Source organism: Hibiscus syriacus, unplaced genomic scaffold (assembly GCF_006381635.1).
Source record: "Hibiscus syriacus cultivar Baekdansim isolate YM2019G1 unplaced genomic scaffold, ASM638163v2 tig00112503_pilon, whole genome shotgun sequence".
NCBI classification, from domain to species: Eukaryota; Viridiplantae; Streptophyta; class Magnoliopsida; order Malvales; family Malvaceae; genus Hibiscus; species Hibiscus syriacus.
The window spans coordinates 2,397,899-2,417,890 of NW_024063349.1; the positions used below are offsets into that span (position 1 = coordinate 2,397,899).

General features: G+C 33.4%; 1 protein-coding gene, 2 non-coding genes and 1 pseudogene across 3 annotated transcripts; 1 reads left to right on the forward strand and 3 right to left on the reverse strand.

Moving 5' to 3' along the window:
* Positions 1-85: 85 nt before the first annotated feature.
* Positions 86-157, reverse strand: TRNAP-CGG. Its single transcript has one exon. It is a non-coding gene; the product is annotated as a tRNA-Pro (tRNA).
* An 8,831-nt stretch (positions 158-8,988) lies between these two features.
* LOC120180983 lies at positions 8,989-9,728 on the forward strand (annotated as a pseudogene).
* Positions 9,729-12,421: 2,693 nt separating this feature from the next.
* Positions 12,422-12,494, reverse strand: TRNAK-UUU. Its single transcript has one exon. It is a non-coding gene; the product is annotated as a tRNA-Lys (tRNA).
* Positions 12,495-14,770: 2,276 nt separating this feature from the next.
* Positions 14,771-16,614, reverse strand: LOC120180877. Its single transcript, XM_039186164.1, has 3 exons — positions 15,818-16,614; positions 15,575-15,743; positions 14,771-15,421 (listed from the first exon to the last, which is right to left on the reverse strand). The coding sequence occupies exons 1-3, from the start codon at positions 16,589-16,591 to the stop codon at positions 14,946-14,948; spliced, it is 1,419 nt and encodes a 472-aa protein (XP_039042095.1). The 5' UTR covers positions 16,592-16,614; the 3' UTR covers positions 14,771-14,945.
* Positions 16,615-19,992: the final 3,378 nt, after the last annotated feature.

The window sequence follows — 19,992 nt, forward strand, 5'->3', positions numbered from 1 at the left end:
CAAATAAATATGGTAGAGGGCCTGAGCTTTATAGAGAAACGGTCCACGAATGGTGGAAAATTAAATGGATATAAAAAAGGGAAAAGGGGTACTCCGAGAATCGAACTCGGGACCTCTCGCACCCGAAGCGAGAATCATACCACTAGACCAAGCACCCTTTGATGACAAATAATGTTTTATAATGTTTTCAACTTTTGACAAACACCTGCTAAATTTCAATGCATTACTGTGAGCATTTCTTATACTATTTATTTGGATATGAATGATCATTTTTACTGCTAAACCTCTTTCGTACCAAATTTCGTTTTTGGGGGGTAAAAGAAGAACATTCATTTAAAAATAGGGAAAGTTTGGTTAATCAACAATAACAAAAGGAAGCATCGATGCCCTTTCCTACCCAAAATATCCACCGTTTCAGAAATGAGAGCTCTAGAAAGAAGATGAAGAACAACTCCAGCTTTGAGAAATGAGACTGTCGTAGCTTTGGACTCACAAATGCTCATCGGTAATCTCCTACATTGCATATTAGTAATAGCCGAAGTTGTACATTTTAAAAGTAGTGAGTCTTCCCACCGGCGAAAGGTGTGGTTTCCATCCCCGCTAGTCTGGATTGCATTCTTTCGACCACAAAATTATATTCATTTTTTTTTTGGTTATCCTTCTTGTTCTCGTGGCTTTACTTTGACTAATCTGGGTTGACCCGAGTTGCAACCTGACTTTGATGAGAGTCTTCTAGCAGAAATTTGCATATACAAAGTCTTGAACTTAAAGCCTCATTAAACGCTATTAAATTGTTTATCACTTAAACAATAGTAATTAATCGTTGTTGTTTTAAGGTTAATCTATTTACTCACCTAGATAACATTTTTCCTTGTTCAGTAATAAATTGACTAATTAAACTCATGTTTCTATATTCAATTCGATCCCCCGATTAGATCGGGGGAAAACGCCTACGAAAAGATCGCTTGATAGGCACTGAGATCTTAAGTCTCAGAGAATCCGAGGCAGTCCTGCGAGATTGAGTGGTATTCATGATCAATTTCATTGATTTAGGTGATATACTGACTCTCCTAAATTTAAATCTAGTATTATTTATTGAAAATCATCGAACAATTGAAAATATAATAATATTTTTTAAAATATTTTATATATACTTTAGACATAATAACAATATAATTTGGCATATAGTCAAACTCATATCATTTTAACATTAAAATAAAATAAATAGATTTAATCGTTCTTGTAACTAAATCACTTAAATTTTTTTATATTTATGATTTAATCATGGCTCACTTATTTAAGCATATAAACATGTCAAACATATATGGATAACCATTTTAGTATATAATTCATATTTCAATAACATTATATAGACGCACAAACATGCATTCATGTTAAGAGTGCTTAAAACATATGATTCAGCTCAAACATCATATGGTAACACTATCACCCTATCATAAAGTATACATTATATATATGTGTTGGGATTTTCGGAAGCTCGAATCGACAACCAGAACGGTTTGCAAAGAGGGGTCAGAACGGTTTTTGTGTTTAGGGAGTAAGGAGATTGAAAGATAGAAAATTTGCATAGCGATTTATAGTGGTTATACTTCTCAACCAAGTCTACATCCACTACCTTAGCTCCTCACCAAGGATTTTCCAACAAATTCACTAATTTGTTCTTTCTATTTCAAGGACAAAGAGATAACCTTTACAACTCCCTAGTTTTTCAATGGCTAAACTAGAACATTTCCCTAGCTTTTGCACAAGCTTAGGTAGAACCTTTCCCCTTTACAAAGGATAAAAGAAGTAAACAAATAAATCTCTCAAAGGTAGGTGTTTACAAGAATTAAGCTCACAAGAACAAATATTTACAAGAGAAAGGAAAATAAGAATAAAAAGATCTTCTCTTTTGTTTGATTGCTTGGATAATTGTTCTCTTATTTCTTCAAGTGTCCTCAACTTGTATTTATAGCTTGAAATGAGTTTGAAGTCGTATATAGCCGTTGGGGATTCATTTTTTTCAAAATAAAGCTGCCCATAACATGGTGTATCAGTACAATCCCAAGGTGTATCGGTACCCCTTCATAAAATTCAAATTTTATGACCGTTGGGCGGAAATTATTGTAGCAGTGTATCGGTACACTATAGAGGTATCGATACACAGTATCAGTACTATTCATACAATACAATACTATTCATAAAAAAACATTTTTGTGCTCAATTCCAAATTAAATGGACTTTGAATTATTTTTGTAAACTTTGAATAAATTCAATTCAAGTACAAAAACATTTTGTCATAAATTGTTATATCAAAACATAGTTCAACAATCTCCCCTTTTTGATATAACAAAACATTTGAAAAATTATTTTTGGCAAAACTCCCCCTTAATAAAATGTTTAATGAAAAAGATATCAATTATTAACAAAAGGATATCAATTGTTAAAAAGATACCAATTGTTGGAAAATATATGAAAATGTTAAGCTTCCCCTTTTTCATTAAGAAATTGAATTTTTCAAACCAAACTTCTCCCCCTTTTTGTTATATAAAAAATAATTCAATATTTGAAGCTCTAAAATAACGTTGGAGAATAAGTGTTAAATTTTATCTTAAAATTATTTGAAAAATCAAAGCTCCCCCTCAATAAATGCATTCCAAACAAAATTAAGCTTTTAACTTCTTGACACTTAAACTTGAATTTCAACAAAGAATAACAAACATGTTAATAGCACATGAAATTCAATATATCCAAGTCTAAAATACTTTATGCAATATCAATTGTTGAAATTAAGTGCATATGCATAGAGCTTTTCAAAAATGTTGTGCATTTTAAAAAATTTGATATCAATTGTTAGAGATATATCATTTTCATTTAAACCACATGCATAAACATTCTAATTTAGGTCAAAAATTTTAAAATATGTAAAATCAAAGCATTTGAAAAGTTGATATCAATTGTTAGAGAGATATCATTTGCATTAAAACCAATTTTGACCAAAATTTTATTATGAAGAACTAAAATTCTGAAAAATCATTAAAACTTTTAAAATGTTCATCATAAACTTTTTAACATACATGAGATTAAAACAATACATAATTATTTAAACTCAAAACTCATGCATGCTTAAACCAAAATGAGCAACCAAACAATCAAAGTCAAAAGCATTAAGCTTAGAGGTTACCCATTCCTTTTTCATGTGTGGCTAGAGCATCTTGAATATCATCACTTTCATCACCATTGCTCCCACACATCTACAAGAGACATTTAAGTAGATTTTGGTATCCAAATTGCTTTGGATCCTTGAACATTAGTTTCAATGCCCTTTGTTCCCTTAAGAATACATACTTGTCTAATTTTAAAACGTTTTTCTTTCTTCAAAGGGCAAGTATGTTCCTTATGACCATGAAAATGACAATGTGAGCATTTTGTCATTTCTAAATATAATAAGTTGTTTTTAGAAATTAATTCTTTTTCTTTTGTTAAGCTTTCAAGCTTAACTTCTAACTCAAAAATTTTCTTTTCTAATTTATTTTGATTTTTGAAAGCTCTAAATCATTTTTCAAAATTTCATTTTGATTTTTAAAATCAAATCTTGCTTTCAAAATTGATTTATTTTCAATTTTGAGTTTTGAAATTAATTTCGTATATTTGGAATTCATGGTCCCAAATCCTAAATACAACATATTATAAGCATCTTGTAACTCATCAAAAGTAAATGAATTAAATTCATTTGAGTTAATTCTTCATGAGTGGCCATGAGATAGGTTGACCTCTAATTCTTCATGAGTGGCCAGATCTTCATAGGCCACATATGCCTTTTTCTTGGATCCATTCTTTCTTAGACATATACCATACCCCATTCTTTGACAATTAAAGCCCACCAGGGGACTCTTCTTCTTGGTTGATTCATGCTTTACTACCTTGGAAGTCATGAATCTCTTTAACTCTTTTAATAGCTTGACCATCTCATCTTCTTGTTCATCATCGTCTTCATCCACCTCATCACTTAAATCTTGATAGCTTTCATTGGTGGATTTGAAGGCAATGCCCACCTCCTTCTTCTTTTTCTTGTTTTTATCTCTTCATTTTCTTCCTCTTCCTTCAACATCATCTCATGAGTGAGAAGAGAACCAATCAATTCATCGCGAGTGAGAGACTTTAGGTCTCTAGCTTCGATAATGACGGTCTTCTTCGATTGCCATGAACTTGGAAGAGAGTAGATCATCTTCCTTACAAGCTTCTCATTAGGGATCATTTCTATAAATCCTTTGAGACTGTTGACAATCAAGGAAAATCTATCCGTCATAGCTTTGATATCTTCATCGGGTTTCATCTTGAAGTTCTCGTAGCTATAGTTGAGAAGACTTTTCTTTTATTCCCTCACTTCGTCGGTTCCTTCATGAGTGACTTGGAGCTTATCTCAAATATCTTTGGCACTAGAACAAGATGATATTCTTCTATATTAATTTGGGCCTAAAGCACACAAGAGAATATGTATAGCCTTACAATTAAGCTGGAACTTTTTTCTGCTCTTCTTTACTCCAATTGTCGTACTCACCGGGTGGAGAGGAGTAACCGTTCATGATTGAGTTCCAAGCTCCTAGATCATAGGCTCGAATAAAGTACATCATCTTATTCTTCCAATGAGTATAATTTGCTCCATTAAAGAAGGGTGGCTTGTTGACCGGTTGCGAATCCATAATAGGTATATCTTCAAAGTAATAAGTACAGGAGGTTGAAGCCATTTCTTTGTCAGTTGCGTCGGGAATTGGTAGAGCTTCTTCGAGGATCGTCTCAAGGATGTTAAGCCTTCTAACGAGTTAGGCTCTGATGCCAATTGTTGAGATTTTCAAAAGCTCGAATCGATAACCGGAACGGTTTGCAAACATGGATCGAAATGGTTTTTGTGTTTAGGGAGTAAGGAGATTGAAAGATAGAAAATTTGCACATCGATTTATAGTGGTTCGACTTCTCAACCATGTCTACATCCACTACCTTAGCTCCTCACCAAGGATTTTCCAACAAATTCACTAATTTGTTCTTTCTTTTTCAATGACAAAGAGATAACTTTTACAACTCCCTAGTTTTTCAATGGCTAAACTATAACCTTTCCCTAGCTTTTACACGGGCTTAGCTAGAACCTTTTCCCTTTACAAAGGATAAAAGAAGTAATCAAATAAACCTCTCAAAGGTAGGTGTTTACAAGAATTAAGCTCACAAGAACAAATATTTACAAGACAAATGAAAAATAAGAATAAAAAGCTCTTCTCTTGTGTTTGATTGATTGGATAGTTGTTCTCTTATTTCTTCAAGTGTCCTCATCTTGTATTTATAGCTTCAAATGAGTTTGAAGTCGTATATAGCCGTTGGGGATGTTTTGGAGCTGTTGGGGATTCATTTTCTGCAAAATAAAACTGCCCAGAACATGGTGTATTGGTACACTCCCAAGGTGTATCGGTAACCCTTCATAAAATTTAAATTTTATGATCGTTGGGTTGAAATTACTGTAGCAGTGTATCGATACACTATAGAGGTATCGATACACATTTTACATTCGATGTTTTTTAGCATCGGTACTATTCACACAGTATCGATATTGTTCACACAATATATGTACTATTCATACAATACAATACTATTCATAAAAACATTTTTGTGCTCAGTTCCAAATTAAATGGACTTTGAATTATTTTTGTAAACTTTAAAAACTTTGAATAAATTCAATTCAAGTCCAAAAACATTTTGCCATAAATTGTTATATCAAAACATAGTTCAACAATACGTGTAACATATAGGCACAGAGCCAAATTAAGCATATTCTTATAGTTGAATTAGAAAAAATAGCATGCTTTTAATTTCATATACATATCAACTATCATTACACATCAGTAACGAATCCAAAAATTTATAGATGAAGGTCCAACATTTTAATATACATTTTCTTTAAAAAAAAAAATAGGTATGTGAATTCCTTTTTCTCTTTTTCTTATTCTCTAACCATACTAAGTTATTTTTGATATTTTAAAAAAAATAATGGGATGAACTTGTTCCTCTAGGGGTTGAATGCATTCGCCTCACTACACATGTTATATACTGATATCTTATACATTTTTGGATATCAAACATGCTTCCATTATCATACATTTATATCATCAATACTTATTCAAAGTATTTTTACTAGAGTAGTCGACTTAAGAATTTTACATTCGAACATAATTAGAAAATATTGTAAGTCATTTGAATTAATCGTACACATATGGATGTCAATTTAACATGAAATTGATGGATTTTGAATTGATAGGGTTGAGTGTTTTTTTTTATTTTGGGTTCGGGTCATATTTTGTATAGAGTGAGGTTGGGTCGGGTTCGAGTAGAGGGTGAAAAATCTCCAGATTGAGGGTAATAGTGTAATTTTTACATATAAATTTTATGAAAGATTGCTATAATACTCTCTATTTATATTTTTTTTCCAATTAGCTCCTTATTTTATACCAGGTAGGGTCGAATTTATACTTTAAAATTTCGAGTTGGGTCAGATTTGGGTGGAGTGTATGTATTTTTTGGTTAAGGTCGAGTTTGGGTGGAGGATATATATTTTTCGGGTAAGGTTGATTTGATCAAGAATCCGACCCAACCCTACCCATTGTCATCCCTATGTATCTTATCATAATTGGAACAATTCAAAATGTTATTCGTAAGTCTTGACATATCGTATAATAAGCTAGCATATAAAGCACACTCATCTGATTCCTGAGTTTCTGAATCTGTATTATTATGTTTAAAGAATATTAAAAAATATAAAAAATTATATTTTTGACTGAAAATATATTTAATAAATAATAGTAGACTCAAATTTACTAGAGACAATCAAAGACTTTATTGATGAGAGTATTTAGGTTTTTTTGTATTTTTAATTTTTTAATAGTTAATAATTAATAATTTATAGTATACAATGTCTATTTTATTAAAGGCAGTCATACAAATTAAGCCGGAGGATTATCACTAAGACCTTCCAAACTAGTATCTCCTTCACAACAACCTCTGTTGTACGGTCAGAAGGAGAACCGACATCCACCTTATTCAAAACACACGGTCGTGCCCTAATTTTTCTAGAAAGAGTTACTATAGATTGAAAGTCAAAAGTAAAAGAAAAATGAGATTGGGGAATTGATGCCCTAATTTTTTCCCTTAAAAAGAGAGAGAATGTAATGACTCCTTAACAACTATAATTCGTGCCTACCGATCACACCAGCTAAGGAAGGAAACATGTGTGAAATCCATCAATTAGAAATAAATCGTCACGATGCTTTATGAAAATGTTTGAAAACATTAAACATTGTTCTATTTGAGTATCGGATCGAGTCATTTTATAAAAATCACTCGATTAATAGGAAACAAATTATTATACCTCTAGATATGTTTATATGTGAGAAATTGTTAACCTCTGAATATATTCATTTGTGAGCAACAACTTCGCCTATCAAAATCTTCGAATGAATCCTTTCAATAACATGGATCTTCAGAGATCTATATATTCCAATTGAATACAGTCTTTTGACGAGATTACTGACAGATCTATAAGATCTACTATGATCAAATCTATTGTCAGATGATCGTATTTATTTGTCTACTCTACATACCTACGAAGAGCAATAATGACTTTATGTCTAACACCTGCATGTAATAAGGATTAACATATAAATCCTTGTGCAAAACAAAAAAGAGGAAAGATTATAACCTTTCGACTGTTCATCTTCTTCATTACACTTCTTTCCAACCGATCCTCTTGACTTCCATCCTCGAAAACAATATGGATTGAGATTTTTCACTTAAAACAAAAGAAATGAATCGATTACAATCGACGTAACATCATCAACAATAGTAATCCTCATTTAACTAATAAGAATATATAATTTTAGGTTGTAGAAATATATTACTTTAATGAATCAGTTATATATAATTATTTAATTAAATATACTGGATACACTCCGTACAAGTTTGAGGCGTTAAGTCAACCACTTAAGCGACTAGCATTAGTCAAAGGGTCCCAAGTATCAATCAACTTGGAGGAGGAGGGTTGAGAAAGCATTACTGAAACTTCAACAACCTTTGTTCTAAATTTGCGTCTCTCCCTTCTTCCCAGGCCACCATCCCACATCTTAATTTCCTTTGTTATTTGTCAAAAGCTTTCATCTATCTGGTGTCACTGTTTCTAGGGATGTGTCGAGTGCGTAGGTAGAGTAGTCTCCTCTCCTAAAAATTTAAAATTATTATAAATTTTAGATTTTTTTATGTATTTTCTATTAAAAATTTATTTTCGTCATCTGAAATTTTGTAAATTTATTTCCTCTTAAAATTTTAGATATACGCCCCTAACATAAAATCATATTTCCGTACCTGAATCGATCTCATCCCATAATTAATAACCAGGGAAACAGTTAAATTTTTTAAATAATGTTTAGGGTTTAAATAATAACATTAGTTAGGGGACATTTTTGTACTTTACCCTATAGTTAGAGGACTATTTTGTAACTTTTAATAGTTGGGGGACTCAATAAAATAACTCCCTCTAATCGAGGGACCATTTTTGTACTTTACCCTATATTAATTAGTTTAATTCCCATTGAGCTTAATATTTTATTCTACATGTCAATAGATGTTGGAGTTGGAACGTCCAGGCTATTAAAGAGTGGAGCAGAATATCCATTGAGCTTAAAAGTGTTTGATTTAATCATGCCTCCACTTTGCAGACACAGAAATTGAATGAGACACAAGTGGTTCATTTTGTTTTCTTCAAAAAAAGCATAAAACAATGATTAATGGTTGGCATTTGATTTCAAATAGAGAAATCATTCTTTAGCAGTTATTAGTTACCACCAGGGTTTCAAATCACTGTCCGAAAGTGTGATAGCGTCCGTGAAATAGCGGTTTCATCGCCGTCCGAGTTACCCGTTACATCCGCAATAGCACCCAATAACTCCCGCGATGGCCGCAATAGCACCTGCGACGGCCACAATCACGGTAAACCTGAAATGACTGAAAATCCGACCTCGATCGCGATTTTAAACCCTGTTCCCACCTTTTTCTTCATTCTCTGGTGCATAAATCAAAAGACGGGGTTGAATCTCAACATCATCATTCATCTTTGACATTGTTTGAAGCCTAAAGTCAGATTCATTGGCTTCTTTTTAACTATCATTGAGTCAAAGTAAATGCTACACATTTTTCTTCACATGTTCATAGATCCCCCCAATTATTGACAAGTCAAAAGATGAAATTTTTTTCTCAGACATTCCCTTCTTTAGCCACCCCATAAATTCCCTCTCTTTCAAGTTCCAAACACCAAAGGAAAATGTTAGGAAAAAGATGGGATCCTTGAAGAAACTAGCCAAGAAGGTGAAGAGCATGTGTGGAGGAGATGGAGAGGATTCAAATTATGAATGTTTGCTGAGGGAATTCGAGCAAATGTCTTCGCCCTCGACGCCGTCCGGGTCATTTGCTATCTATGTCGGAGAGGAGGAACAAAGATTTGTAGTGCCGACCAGCTACTTGTCTCATCCACTCTTCAAGATGTTGTTGGAGAAGTCTTACAATGAATATGGCTTTGAACAAAGGGATAAACTCATTGTTCCGGCAGCGTCGTGACGTTCCGAGAAGTTGTCAATGCTGTAGAATGTTGTAATGGGAAGTTTGATTTTGGAAAAATGGTTGAGGAGTTTGTTTAAACAGAATGACTTACTTCCTAGGCTCATATGCTTGGAGTTACACTTGTAGTTTTCTCTTGTATCATACAAATGCAGCCTCTGCTGCAGTGCAGATTTTGATCATGTTATATCACTTTTTGTAAGTAGATTAGTAAGCCTGAAAACGAATTGAACGCACACGAACGGAGATATGTTCATGTTCGTTTATTTAATAAACGAACATAAATGAACACGAACATAAACGAACAAAAAAAATTTTGTTCATGTTCGTTCATTAAGGAATATAGCTTGTTCATGTTTGTTCATTTAAATGATAAACGAACACAAACGAATAAACATAAACGAACAACACAAACACAAAAAAAAACTTATTCGAACACAACAAATGAATGTAAAAAAAGTAAACAACAAGAATAACAACTTAAAATTCATTAATATAACCTGGAACTTTAGTGTTAATTTGTTCGAATATGAAAAAAACATACATAAATCATAAATAAGCTATATGAACATAAAGTCTTAAAGTTAATTTGTTCAACAAAACAATCTTCTTGAAATCAAAACAACTTCAATAATCTTCTTAACATATTAACTTGCCCTCTGTTCGAACATAAATAAACAAACATAAACGAACATATAATCGAACGTTCACGAACGTAAATGAACGAACGAGCCCTTTGTTCATGTTTGTTCATTTAATTAAACGAACGTAAAATCTTGTTCATGTTCATTCATTTAATAAATAAACGAACATAAACGAACTTCCCGTCGCACGGTTCATGAACGGTTTGCTGAACGTTCAGTTTATTACAGGCCTATAGATTATATTTGAATCAACTTCAGAAGAACATGAGGTGAATTTATTCATGAAATTCTGAGTTTTTGTTCTTGTAAATATATTTGCAGCAAGTGTTCATAATGTGATGCAAATAGAATTAGATAGATTACCCTTTAAAGATCATTTCCAGGCTGAAGAAATATTTTGGTTTAAGGACAAGAAATCTGCATTTGAGTTATTGTCGGAATTCAGACAAAAAAAACAAAAATCTATAGTCCAATTTAAAGAACACACAATTTACTTGCATTCTTTTACATATATTTTTCATTATAAAATAAAATTTGAAATTGAATCAACTACTTTCCTTTAATTCGAATTCAAACTTAATCCAATAAGAGACTGTAATTGAGTAAAGCTGATACATAGTTTGTTAATTATTAAAAAAAAAATATTACCGGAAGCTGTCTTAGCGCAGCCGGTAGAACGCGTGTCTTTTAACCATGTGGTCGTGGGTTTAATTCCCTCATACGGCGGCCAAGTTGTATATTTTCTGGTAGCCTTTTCATAATTTGCTTGCCTTTTTTTGGCACGGCTCTGCTGTGCGCTATTCATGGAGCAAACATTGTTCTGTGCATGAAAACAAAATCAAGTTATCACTTTGCAGATTGGTACTACCGTCTGCAAGAATTCTTTTTATTGTCTCTCTCAGTTCTTGCATTTGTTCTCTTGAATGCAATGGTGCCGGATACACGCACGCGATCCAAACATCCATCTCGTATGGTGTCGAATATGGCAATGGTTAGACCAATGCCGTGAACCGAAGAACACCCCACGTAGTCGACCAGGCCGATTCCTTTGTGCAGTTTGTTGGATTCATCAATCACAACCCAATTCGGCTCAACGTTCTCAGGTTGTGAGGTTGAAGATAAACCTAGATGACACTGACAGGATTGTTGCTGTAAATCTTCTTCAACGAAAAGTGCTTCTCAAGTGCAGATTTCTTGTCCTTAAACCAAAATATTTCTTCAGCCTGGAAATGATCTCTAAAGGGTAATCTATCTAATTCTAGTTGCATCACATTATGAACTCTTGCTGCAAATATATTTACAAGAAGAAAAACTCAGAATTTCATGAATAAAATTCACCTCATGTTCTTCTGAAGTTGATTCAAATCTAATCTACCAACAAAAAGTGATTTACATGATCAAAATCTGCACTGCAACAGAAGCTGCATTTGTATGATACAAAGAAAACTACAAGTGTAACTCCAAGCATATGAGCCTAGGAAGTAAGTCATTCTGTTTAAACAAACCCTTCAAGTGCAACCATAAACTGTCTCATTCGATTTCTGTTTCGGGTTTGCAAATCAAGGGGTATTAAGCTCTGTGGAGCCCTGGCAGCTGCTGGTTTGATTGTAGCTCGTTCCACCAAACCTTTCCCTGGTCATCAAAAATTAAAGGGACAAATACGCTGTTGTAACCCTCACAGACTTTCGATCTATTCTCGAGCCGGCACTCAGTAGCAATCATTTTGGTATGTACTAGTTCATTCCCATTATCGTCACTATCCCATTTTACCATTCTGCAATCTTGAATTCGCATGATGTGACCACCGGTGACGATGTATGGGATTAGCAAGCAGATTTTATACATCGTTTTCCGCTGCCAAGAGGCAAGAGCAACAAGCATTTCACTGATAAGAGTGACCTAAACTTCCTCATGTGTAAGGCCATTGACAATCCTGGTTTGACTCCATCATCATCTATGAGAACTGCCTTCATATCTGCAAAGTGATTACTAGATTTGTTTTCGTTCACTGAACAATGTTCGAATAAGTTCCTTAGATATTTTTTATTTCCTTTTTTTTTAAAAAAATGATAACAAAAGGCGAGGAAAAGGCAAGCGAAATCTGCCTACCAAAAATAATTCAGCTTCGCCGCCGTGTGTGGGAATCGAACCCACGACCACGTGATTAAAACCCACGCGCTCAACCGGCTGAGCTAAGACGGCACGTGATTGTGATCCGTAGGAACTCATATAATATTTGAATTCAGCTTCACTCTACAGTCGCTAATTCGAATAAAGTATTTGTTATTCAATTTCAAAATTTATTATATGATGAAATATATATTTAAAAAAATCCAATTAAATCATGTATTCTTGAAATTGGACTGATTTTTTAAAAATTAAAAAGTAATTGTTCGAAATTCAGATTTTAACATCTATAGTATTTTATTCATTAAATTTATTGTTATAAATATTAAATACTTAAATTAAGAAAACATAACCAAAAGTATAATATTTAGTATGATTTTGAAAAAATAATAATTGGGTGATCAAAATAGAATGACGAAAATAAATGAGTGGCTAAATACATAGTTTACCTAAAAAATAATACACAAGAGGTGTAAATTCTATATATATATATATATTGAATACAAAAGGAAAAACTAGTATTTAAAAGTTCAAGACATCTTGAGCATCCTTATTGCACTGCTCCAGGATTTCTTCTGGTGGCTCCAAAAACAATTGTGAATTAGCAGGAAGACTCCAAGCCAGACGAGCTAAGCCATCGGCCACCCGGTTGCATTCTCTAGGCATATAGCAGAATTGTAACCTTCAATCGCGTCGAACAAGATCGTGAATATGTGTTACCATCGCATAAATTTCTTCTATTTCAGGCTGCTGATTAAGAACAGAAACGGCTTCCTTACTATCAGTTTCAACGATGATTATTCTGAAATTCCTCTCCCAAGCGATCAGCAGGCCTATGTAAATTCCCCATAGCTCTTCATCAATCACCGAACAATATCCGATTCTCTTCGAGAAACCTGCAACCCAGTCGGTGAGCTGATTTCGAAGAACACCCCTACATGTAGCCAATCCGGTTGAACTTTGTCGAGCGCCATCAGTATTGAGTTTGAGCCAACAGTTCGGTGGAACTTTCCGGTGCACATAACGGTTCAGTACTCTTGGGTGACGGGCAGCCCTCCAAGCATTCCTTTTGACTAAAGCATTGACCGTTTCACCTTTGAGGCGTACGCTTTGCTGTGAAACGCTCTCAGTCACTACAAAATCCAGATCAAAAAACAATTTATTCCGGCAGGTCCAAAGACACCAAACCACCGATCCGAAGAGAATATCCCAATCCGTTTCATCAATCGGATAATAGTGAGGCTGTCGAAGATTCTTATCTATCCAAGACACCAAACCAAATTCCAAAAACTCATTCAAAAGATTTGGTTTAACTAAGTCCTTCCCCGCTGCCATAGCCACCGGACATTCACGGAGAATATGGGAGCTGCTCTCCACATTAGCACCGCAGTTCGAGCAGCTAGGATCCCTTGTCAAGTGCCTTCGAACGCGCTCTTCATTGGATAACAACCGCCCTTTGCAAATTGTCCATAACAGCATTTTAACGCGTGGTAAGCCTCTTAACTTCTGCAGGCTATCCCAAGGAGAAGACGGTACAGCACTGCCCAGCTGCATCCTTTCCTCATAAGCACTAGAAACCGTGAAAACCTTTCTTTTATCATGCTTCCAGCCCACAATATCAGCTCCTCCGATGGATAAAGGTCTATGATTTAAAATTTAAAGTTTAAGATATTAGATTTTAAGATTTAGAATCTAGGTCTATGATTTAAGATATTAGCCGAGCCTACAATATCAACCCACAATATCATATTTTTTTAGTAGTATATTAGGCTGTAGCACGTAAGATTTCCCTTTTCTATCTAGAGATTAAGACATTAGATTTTAGGATTTAGGTCTATGATTTAGAACTTAGAGTTTATAATTTATGATTTGGAATTTTAATTTTTTAGATTCATAACTAAAATAGACACGTTGTAAAAAAATAAATCTTACACGGTGTGTATCAAATAATAATTTAAATAAATATTCATGATAATTTATAATTCGAAGTTTTGTTCGTAAACTAAATAATTTTAGGCTAAATTACATGTTTAATACTCTAACAATCATTTTTAGTTTTGGTTTCATTTTAGTTATTCGTCGTTAAAAAAGTAACGGTGATGCTGACATATCATCATTAGATAATGTCATGTCACCATTAGATTTTTTTTAAATGGCACGTAAGCAAATTCTGTTAATTTTTTATTCATGGGTGACCAAAATAAAATTAAAACGTAATACTACGTATAATTTTGAAAAAAAATAATTGAATAACTATAAGAGAACAAAAGTGATAGTTGGATAATAAAAGTGTAATTTACCCATAATTTTATTAATAGAAAAGTAAATCTACTTGCAAATACATCCGGAGGGGAGGTAACATTGTTCTTCAATCACCACTAATTATAATTGCTATAAATGGTAACATTGTAATTGTAAATGTGGGACAAGACAAACCAGTTACCATTTAAGAAGCTAAGTAAACAATTTGTAGAGGGACATGTTTGGTTCTCAGTCTTTAAAGATTCCCCATTAATACGTCCTTCTCTACGGTTTAATTGGTTCACCGCCATGATTCTTCCCTGCATCCACAAGAATACACTTCATAGCATCAACCAGCTCCTGCATCTGCTCCCTCGAATGCAAGGGTGAAGGATAAACACAGACACAATCGAGCAGTCCGTTACGGATTGTGTCAAAAACAGCAATGGAAGGGGCGATGCCATGACATGAAGCGCACCCCATGTAGTCATCTACACCAACTACCTTCTGCTGGTCGTTCGAATCGTCGTTTACGGTGTCTTCGAACACTGATATTAAAGATGTTCTCAAGGATGAGGAGGAAGTCAAGCCAGGGTTTTCAATGGCCCTGCACATCAAGAAATTCAAGTCTGCCATGTCCAACAAGTGTCTGTTGCACTTCTTATAGCTTTCAAACAAGGTGTAGATTTTATGTGCTAGCTCCCAAAGCTTCTCTCGTCCTTTAATGACATGCGTGTTTAGAACAGCTGAGTGGTAAAATCCTACAAAATTTCAAGAGTTTTCATTAAAGCAAATATGGTAAAAATAAGTACTTGTGGCAATATTAATGATTGAATTCCGAACTTTAATCACATGAAACTTCGATTTCGACAATGTTCGAAGATTGTTCTTCGACAAATTCGAATTTCGCTTACCGAAATTGTGATCGGAGAGAGGAGGTTCGAGAATCGAGCGGCAATCAGTGAGTGTTACAACTCCATACTTCTTCTTTTGATGATCTGCATAGCATTTAGAATTGTGTGCAGCAATCAGGCCAGCTGCTGCTAATGCTCCACACAGCTTAATCCCTCTTGCCTTGCAACCCTGAAAGCTTTCATCATGTTTGAGTCTCGATTAAAGGAAATATACTTCAAATTTGTGAGGCTCAAATTACTTACTGCCAAGATTCTACGAGTGTCATCAGGGTTGATGAGAAACCTCACTACTTGAGTAGATCTGGGTGATTTTGCATCTTTGAACTTTAAGTTGGTGAGCCTAAAGGAATTAACAGAGTAGCCAAGCATGTCAATTCCCCGTGCCAAAAGAGTTTTCTTAGCTTTCCCCTTGGGGATAAGATCTTCGATCGCCGAACTAACCTCTCCTTTGTTCACCATGATTTCCATTTCCTCTTCTTCGTTACCCATCAACGTTAACAACTCTCGTAGCAACGACACCGCCGTGGTCCGGTCGCACGCGACGGCATGCAGGCGGAGCACCAACACCCACTTTGCACCAGGAAAAGCGTAAGCACTGACGAAAAACATGTCATTCTCGGTGCTAAATGAACCAATCCAAGAATTTTGGTTGAGTTCATGTTCGAGAATCAAATGAAGGGGTGTAAGTGTAACGTTTCGGGTTTCTTGGCCGTAAAGATTTTCGAGGATGGTGGAAGTGGCGGAATGGTTGAAGGATTTGATTTGAATGATGGGTGAAGGAGACGTGACGAAGGAGAAAGTGTTGGAAGCAGGGCTGGAATGGAGCCTAGACCGAAGAACGGGGTGGGAGTTTTGTAGCTTGTGAAGCGCATTTCGTAGTCGTGAAACGTCGGGGGTTCTGGAAGTAAGAATGGCCAAGACGGCAATGCCGGTGCCACCGGGCACCGCACGGCACCAGCTGTTCTCGGTTCCGCCAACAGCTCGGCCAGTAGGAGCGTCGAGACTTTGGGTGGACATCTTGTTGGTAATGATAAAATAATATTGGCAGCGTTGATGATAGGTGAAACTAGTACTGAGTTTATTTTATAGACTTCGTGGTAACTGTTGTGTGAACCTTTTTACATAATAATCTTGCATTTGCCACCGATATTTTATCATCTTCTAATGATCTAATAATATTTTATTATAATATTTAAAGTTAATTTTATTTAAATTATTTTTATAAAATATCATTCGATCAATGATTATTTTTAAAAGTGTGTATATATATATTGAATTAATCATTAGTATTTAATTTATTGACTGATTAATCCAGATCGGGTACTGTAGAAGTGAAGGAGATCCTCCCACCTCAATTTACCCTATTCGTAAACATTATAGTTCGAACTCCTGACCTTATTTAAAGAATCTAATATTTCATCCCACTAAATCATGTAATTATCGATTAAAAGTATATATAATTAATATCATATTAAATATATTAAAAATAAATAAAGCAAATTCATCACCGGTGCCATTTGGCTTTTTGTTTAGGTAGGAATTCGGTTCTAAAAATAGAAAGTCTGAGTTAATTTATAAACCAAACTTCATTTATTGTTCTGTCATATCGGATATGATCAATAGAGCAGAACAATTTTTATATATATATACGAGACAATATAAAAAAAAATTAAATAATTAAAAAAGTGAAAAAGAACCATTAAGATTAATAAAAAGAAATGATGAGATTTATATAAACGAAGTGAACCGTTTTTAATTTAAAAAAATTAATCTCATTTGTTTAATTTAGTTAATCAAACTATTCAAAAGGCGTATAATGCTTTTAAATTTTATATTTTCTCCATCCCATTCAAATTGCCTTTTATTGATTATTTTAATCAATTTCTTTTCATCTTTGATTCATTATTAATAAAAATATAAAAAAAATTGTTTTAAAAATCTTCAATCAATTAGTTTTGAAATATATATTTTATAAAATTTAAGTTTTAAAAATATTTAATAAAATAATCATAATTAAAATTTAAAAAAAAATCCTTTTAAAAAATCAATAAAGGATAAATTTAATAGGACGGATATAGTATTATGTAAATTGATCATAGCACTGTATATAAAGGAGGATCCATAATTTTATGAGATATGATTGCGATTACCTCCGCAAGTTATGATAGATACCTCTAGGTGAGATGCCCTTGTTGTAATGTTTTGGTCGATGAGATTTGTAATCACCGTTTTTCAACCATTATATTATATTATTATTATTTTATTATAAAAATATATATTTATTATTATTTTATTATTTACAACACCTAAACCGGGTCTAATTACAAATCTAAATGAAACCTAAACTCGGGCTCAAACCAAACCAAAACCCTAGCCCAACAACTAACCTAACTCTAACATCTTTACTAGCCGCCGCAAAAAATTACAGCCGCCGACCGAGTCCATCCAGCTGCGCCGATCTTCGCCACCGTCAAGTCTAGCCGAGTCAGATCATCAAAAATCTCTTCAAAATCCGAAAAATTCGGAGCATTTAAAACTCAAATTATAACAAACAGTAAATGTCAGAAATTAGGTTTTGCTTTTTAATTTTTTTTATCCCTGTAATATTTGGGTACAAAAAACCGAAAATCAGATGTAAAAAAGGACTTTTCCCTTCAGATTCAAAGCAATAAAGAGCAAAAAAATTCAAGGTAATTTTTTTAGTTTTCGAAAAAAAACAAAGAGTAAGGGAACCGAATAGTTACTTGAGAGGGGAGTCAAACCATGAGTTGTTCGTCGGCATGGTGGTCGGAGATAGAGGAGCCGAAGAGACGGGGTATTCTTTGGGTATTTAGGAGTTTGGTTAGGAGATTTAGCCCTAGATCTGAGTAAAAAAAAAATTGGGTTCGGTTGGGATTTCTGACCACCATGGGCGGCGGGGGAAGGTCTCGGTAAGGCTGGCCGAGAAAGAGTTGGGGAGAGTTTTTTGACTTTTTTTCTTATTCAAAAGAATAGGTGAAAATGAAGAAAAATAGAGAAATATGTTTTATATAAGAGTTTTTTGGTTATTCACGCTTAGGTCCCTCTAATTTTATCGTGTTTTTGTACTTTGGTCACATGCGATGACCAAATTTATTATTTCCCCCTTTTTTACTCATGTTATGTATTGATTGGGTTAATCACGATTAGGTCCCTTAGTTTTAGAGTGTTTTTGCACTTTGGTAACTTGTAGTGATTATTTAATTTAATTTTAATTTTGATAGACTGATTTTGTAATTTTCACATTTTTAACAGTGTATTTTCTGCTTACAAAAGGGATAATTATTATTTAATCCCTATAGTTTCAACGTAACTTTATATTTTAGTCACTAACTTTTTTTATTTTGTTTTAATTTAGTCATTCAATTTTAAATTTATTTTAATATAATCCTTGTATTACATGTTTAATTTATTTCTTTTAAATCCCTATAATTTAATGACAATGTGATTTAGTCATTTTATATTTAATTTGTTAAGATCTTGATTAAAAGTCGTATTTGTTTGTTTATTTTTTTTTGTGTTTAAATTTTTTATTAGTTGTTTGATACTTTAAAATGCATGGTTATTTTATATTCATATTTATTTAATTTAGTTATCCTTTTAGAATTAGTTTGTGAATTAAGTTCTTTAAGTGAAAATTTTGATTTAGTAATTAGAGTTTCACCTTAGACTTAATTAGGGAACAATTCGATTCTAGTTTTGACATAAAATGCTTGATTACTCGAGTCGATTGTTCGAATCCTCAAATTGTTAATCATTAATTTTTTAAACTTATTTAGTTCAACCCCTTTATTTTTAATAGTTAATTAGAGCAATTATTAGAACCTTGATTTATTGGCTAGTCCTTAAACTTTAGGTGTTATAGATTTAGTCCTTTTACTTTAATTTACTTACACTAAGGTCCCCAAACTATAGAGTTTTACATTTAGGTATCTAAATGTTAGTTTTCTTATTTTTTTAGACCTTTTACTATTAATTAGAGTCTTAAATTAACATAATCATTTGGGATAATTAGAGCCTAAATTTCAATCTAGTCCTTTTAATTTAGGGTGTAATCTGAGTTGACCCTTGCCTAAATGCTCAAGGGACCATATCGATTATTCGATTTAATAACTAGTTAAAAAATCAATCAAGTAGGATTGATAGTGGAACCTACATTTTAGGTTTATGCCTTTAGGTTCTTTAATTTTCATAATTTGACACTTTAAGATAGAGAAAGACTTAATCTATCCTTAGTTTAATTAGGGTCAATAAAAATTGTTTGATTGCATCATCTTTTAAAACCTAAGGCAATGTTCACTTATTAGGAAGTCAATAGTATATCTCTCGCAAGTATGCTCAGAGGGTGACTACTGGTGATTCCCGAAATAAGTCGACATTCTTTTCAGGATTGCATCATG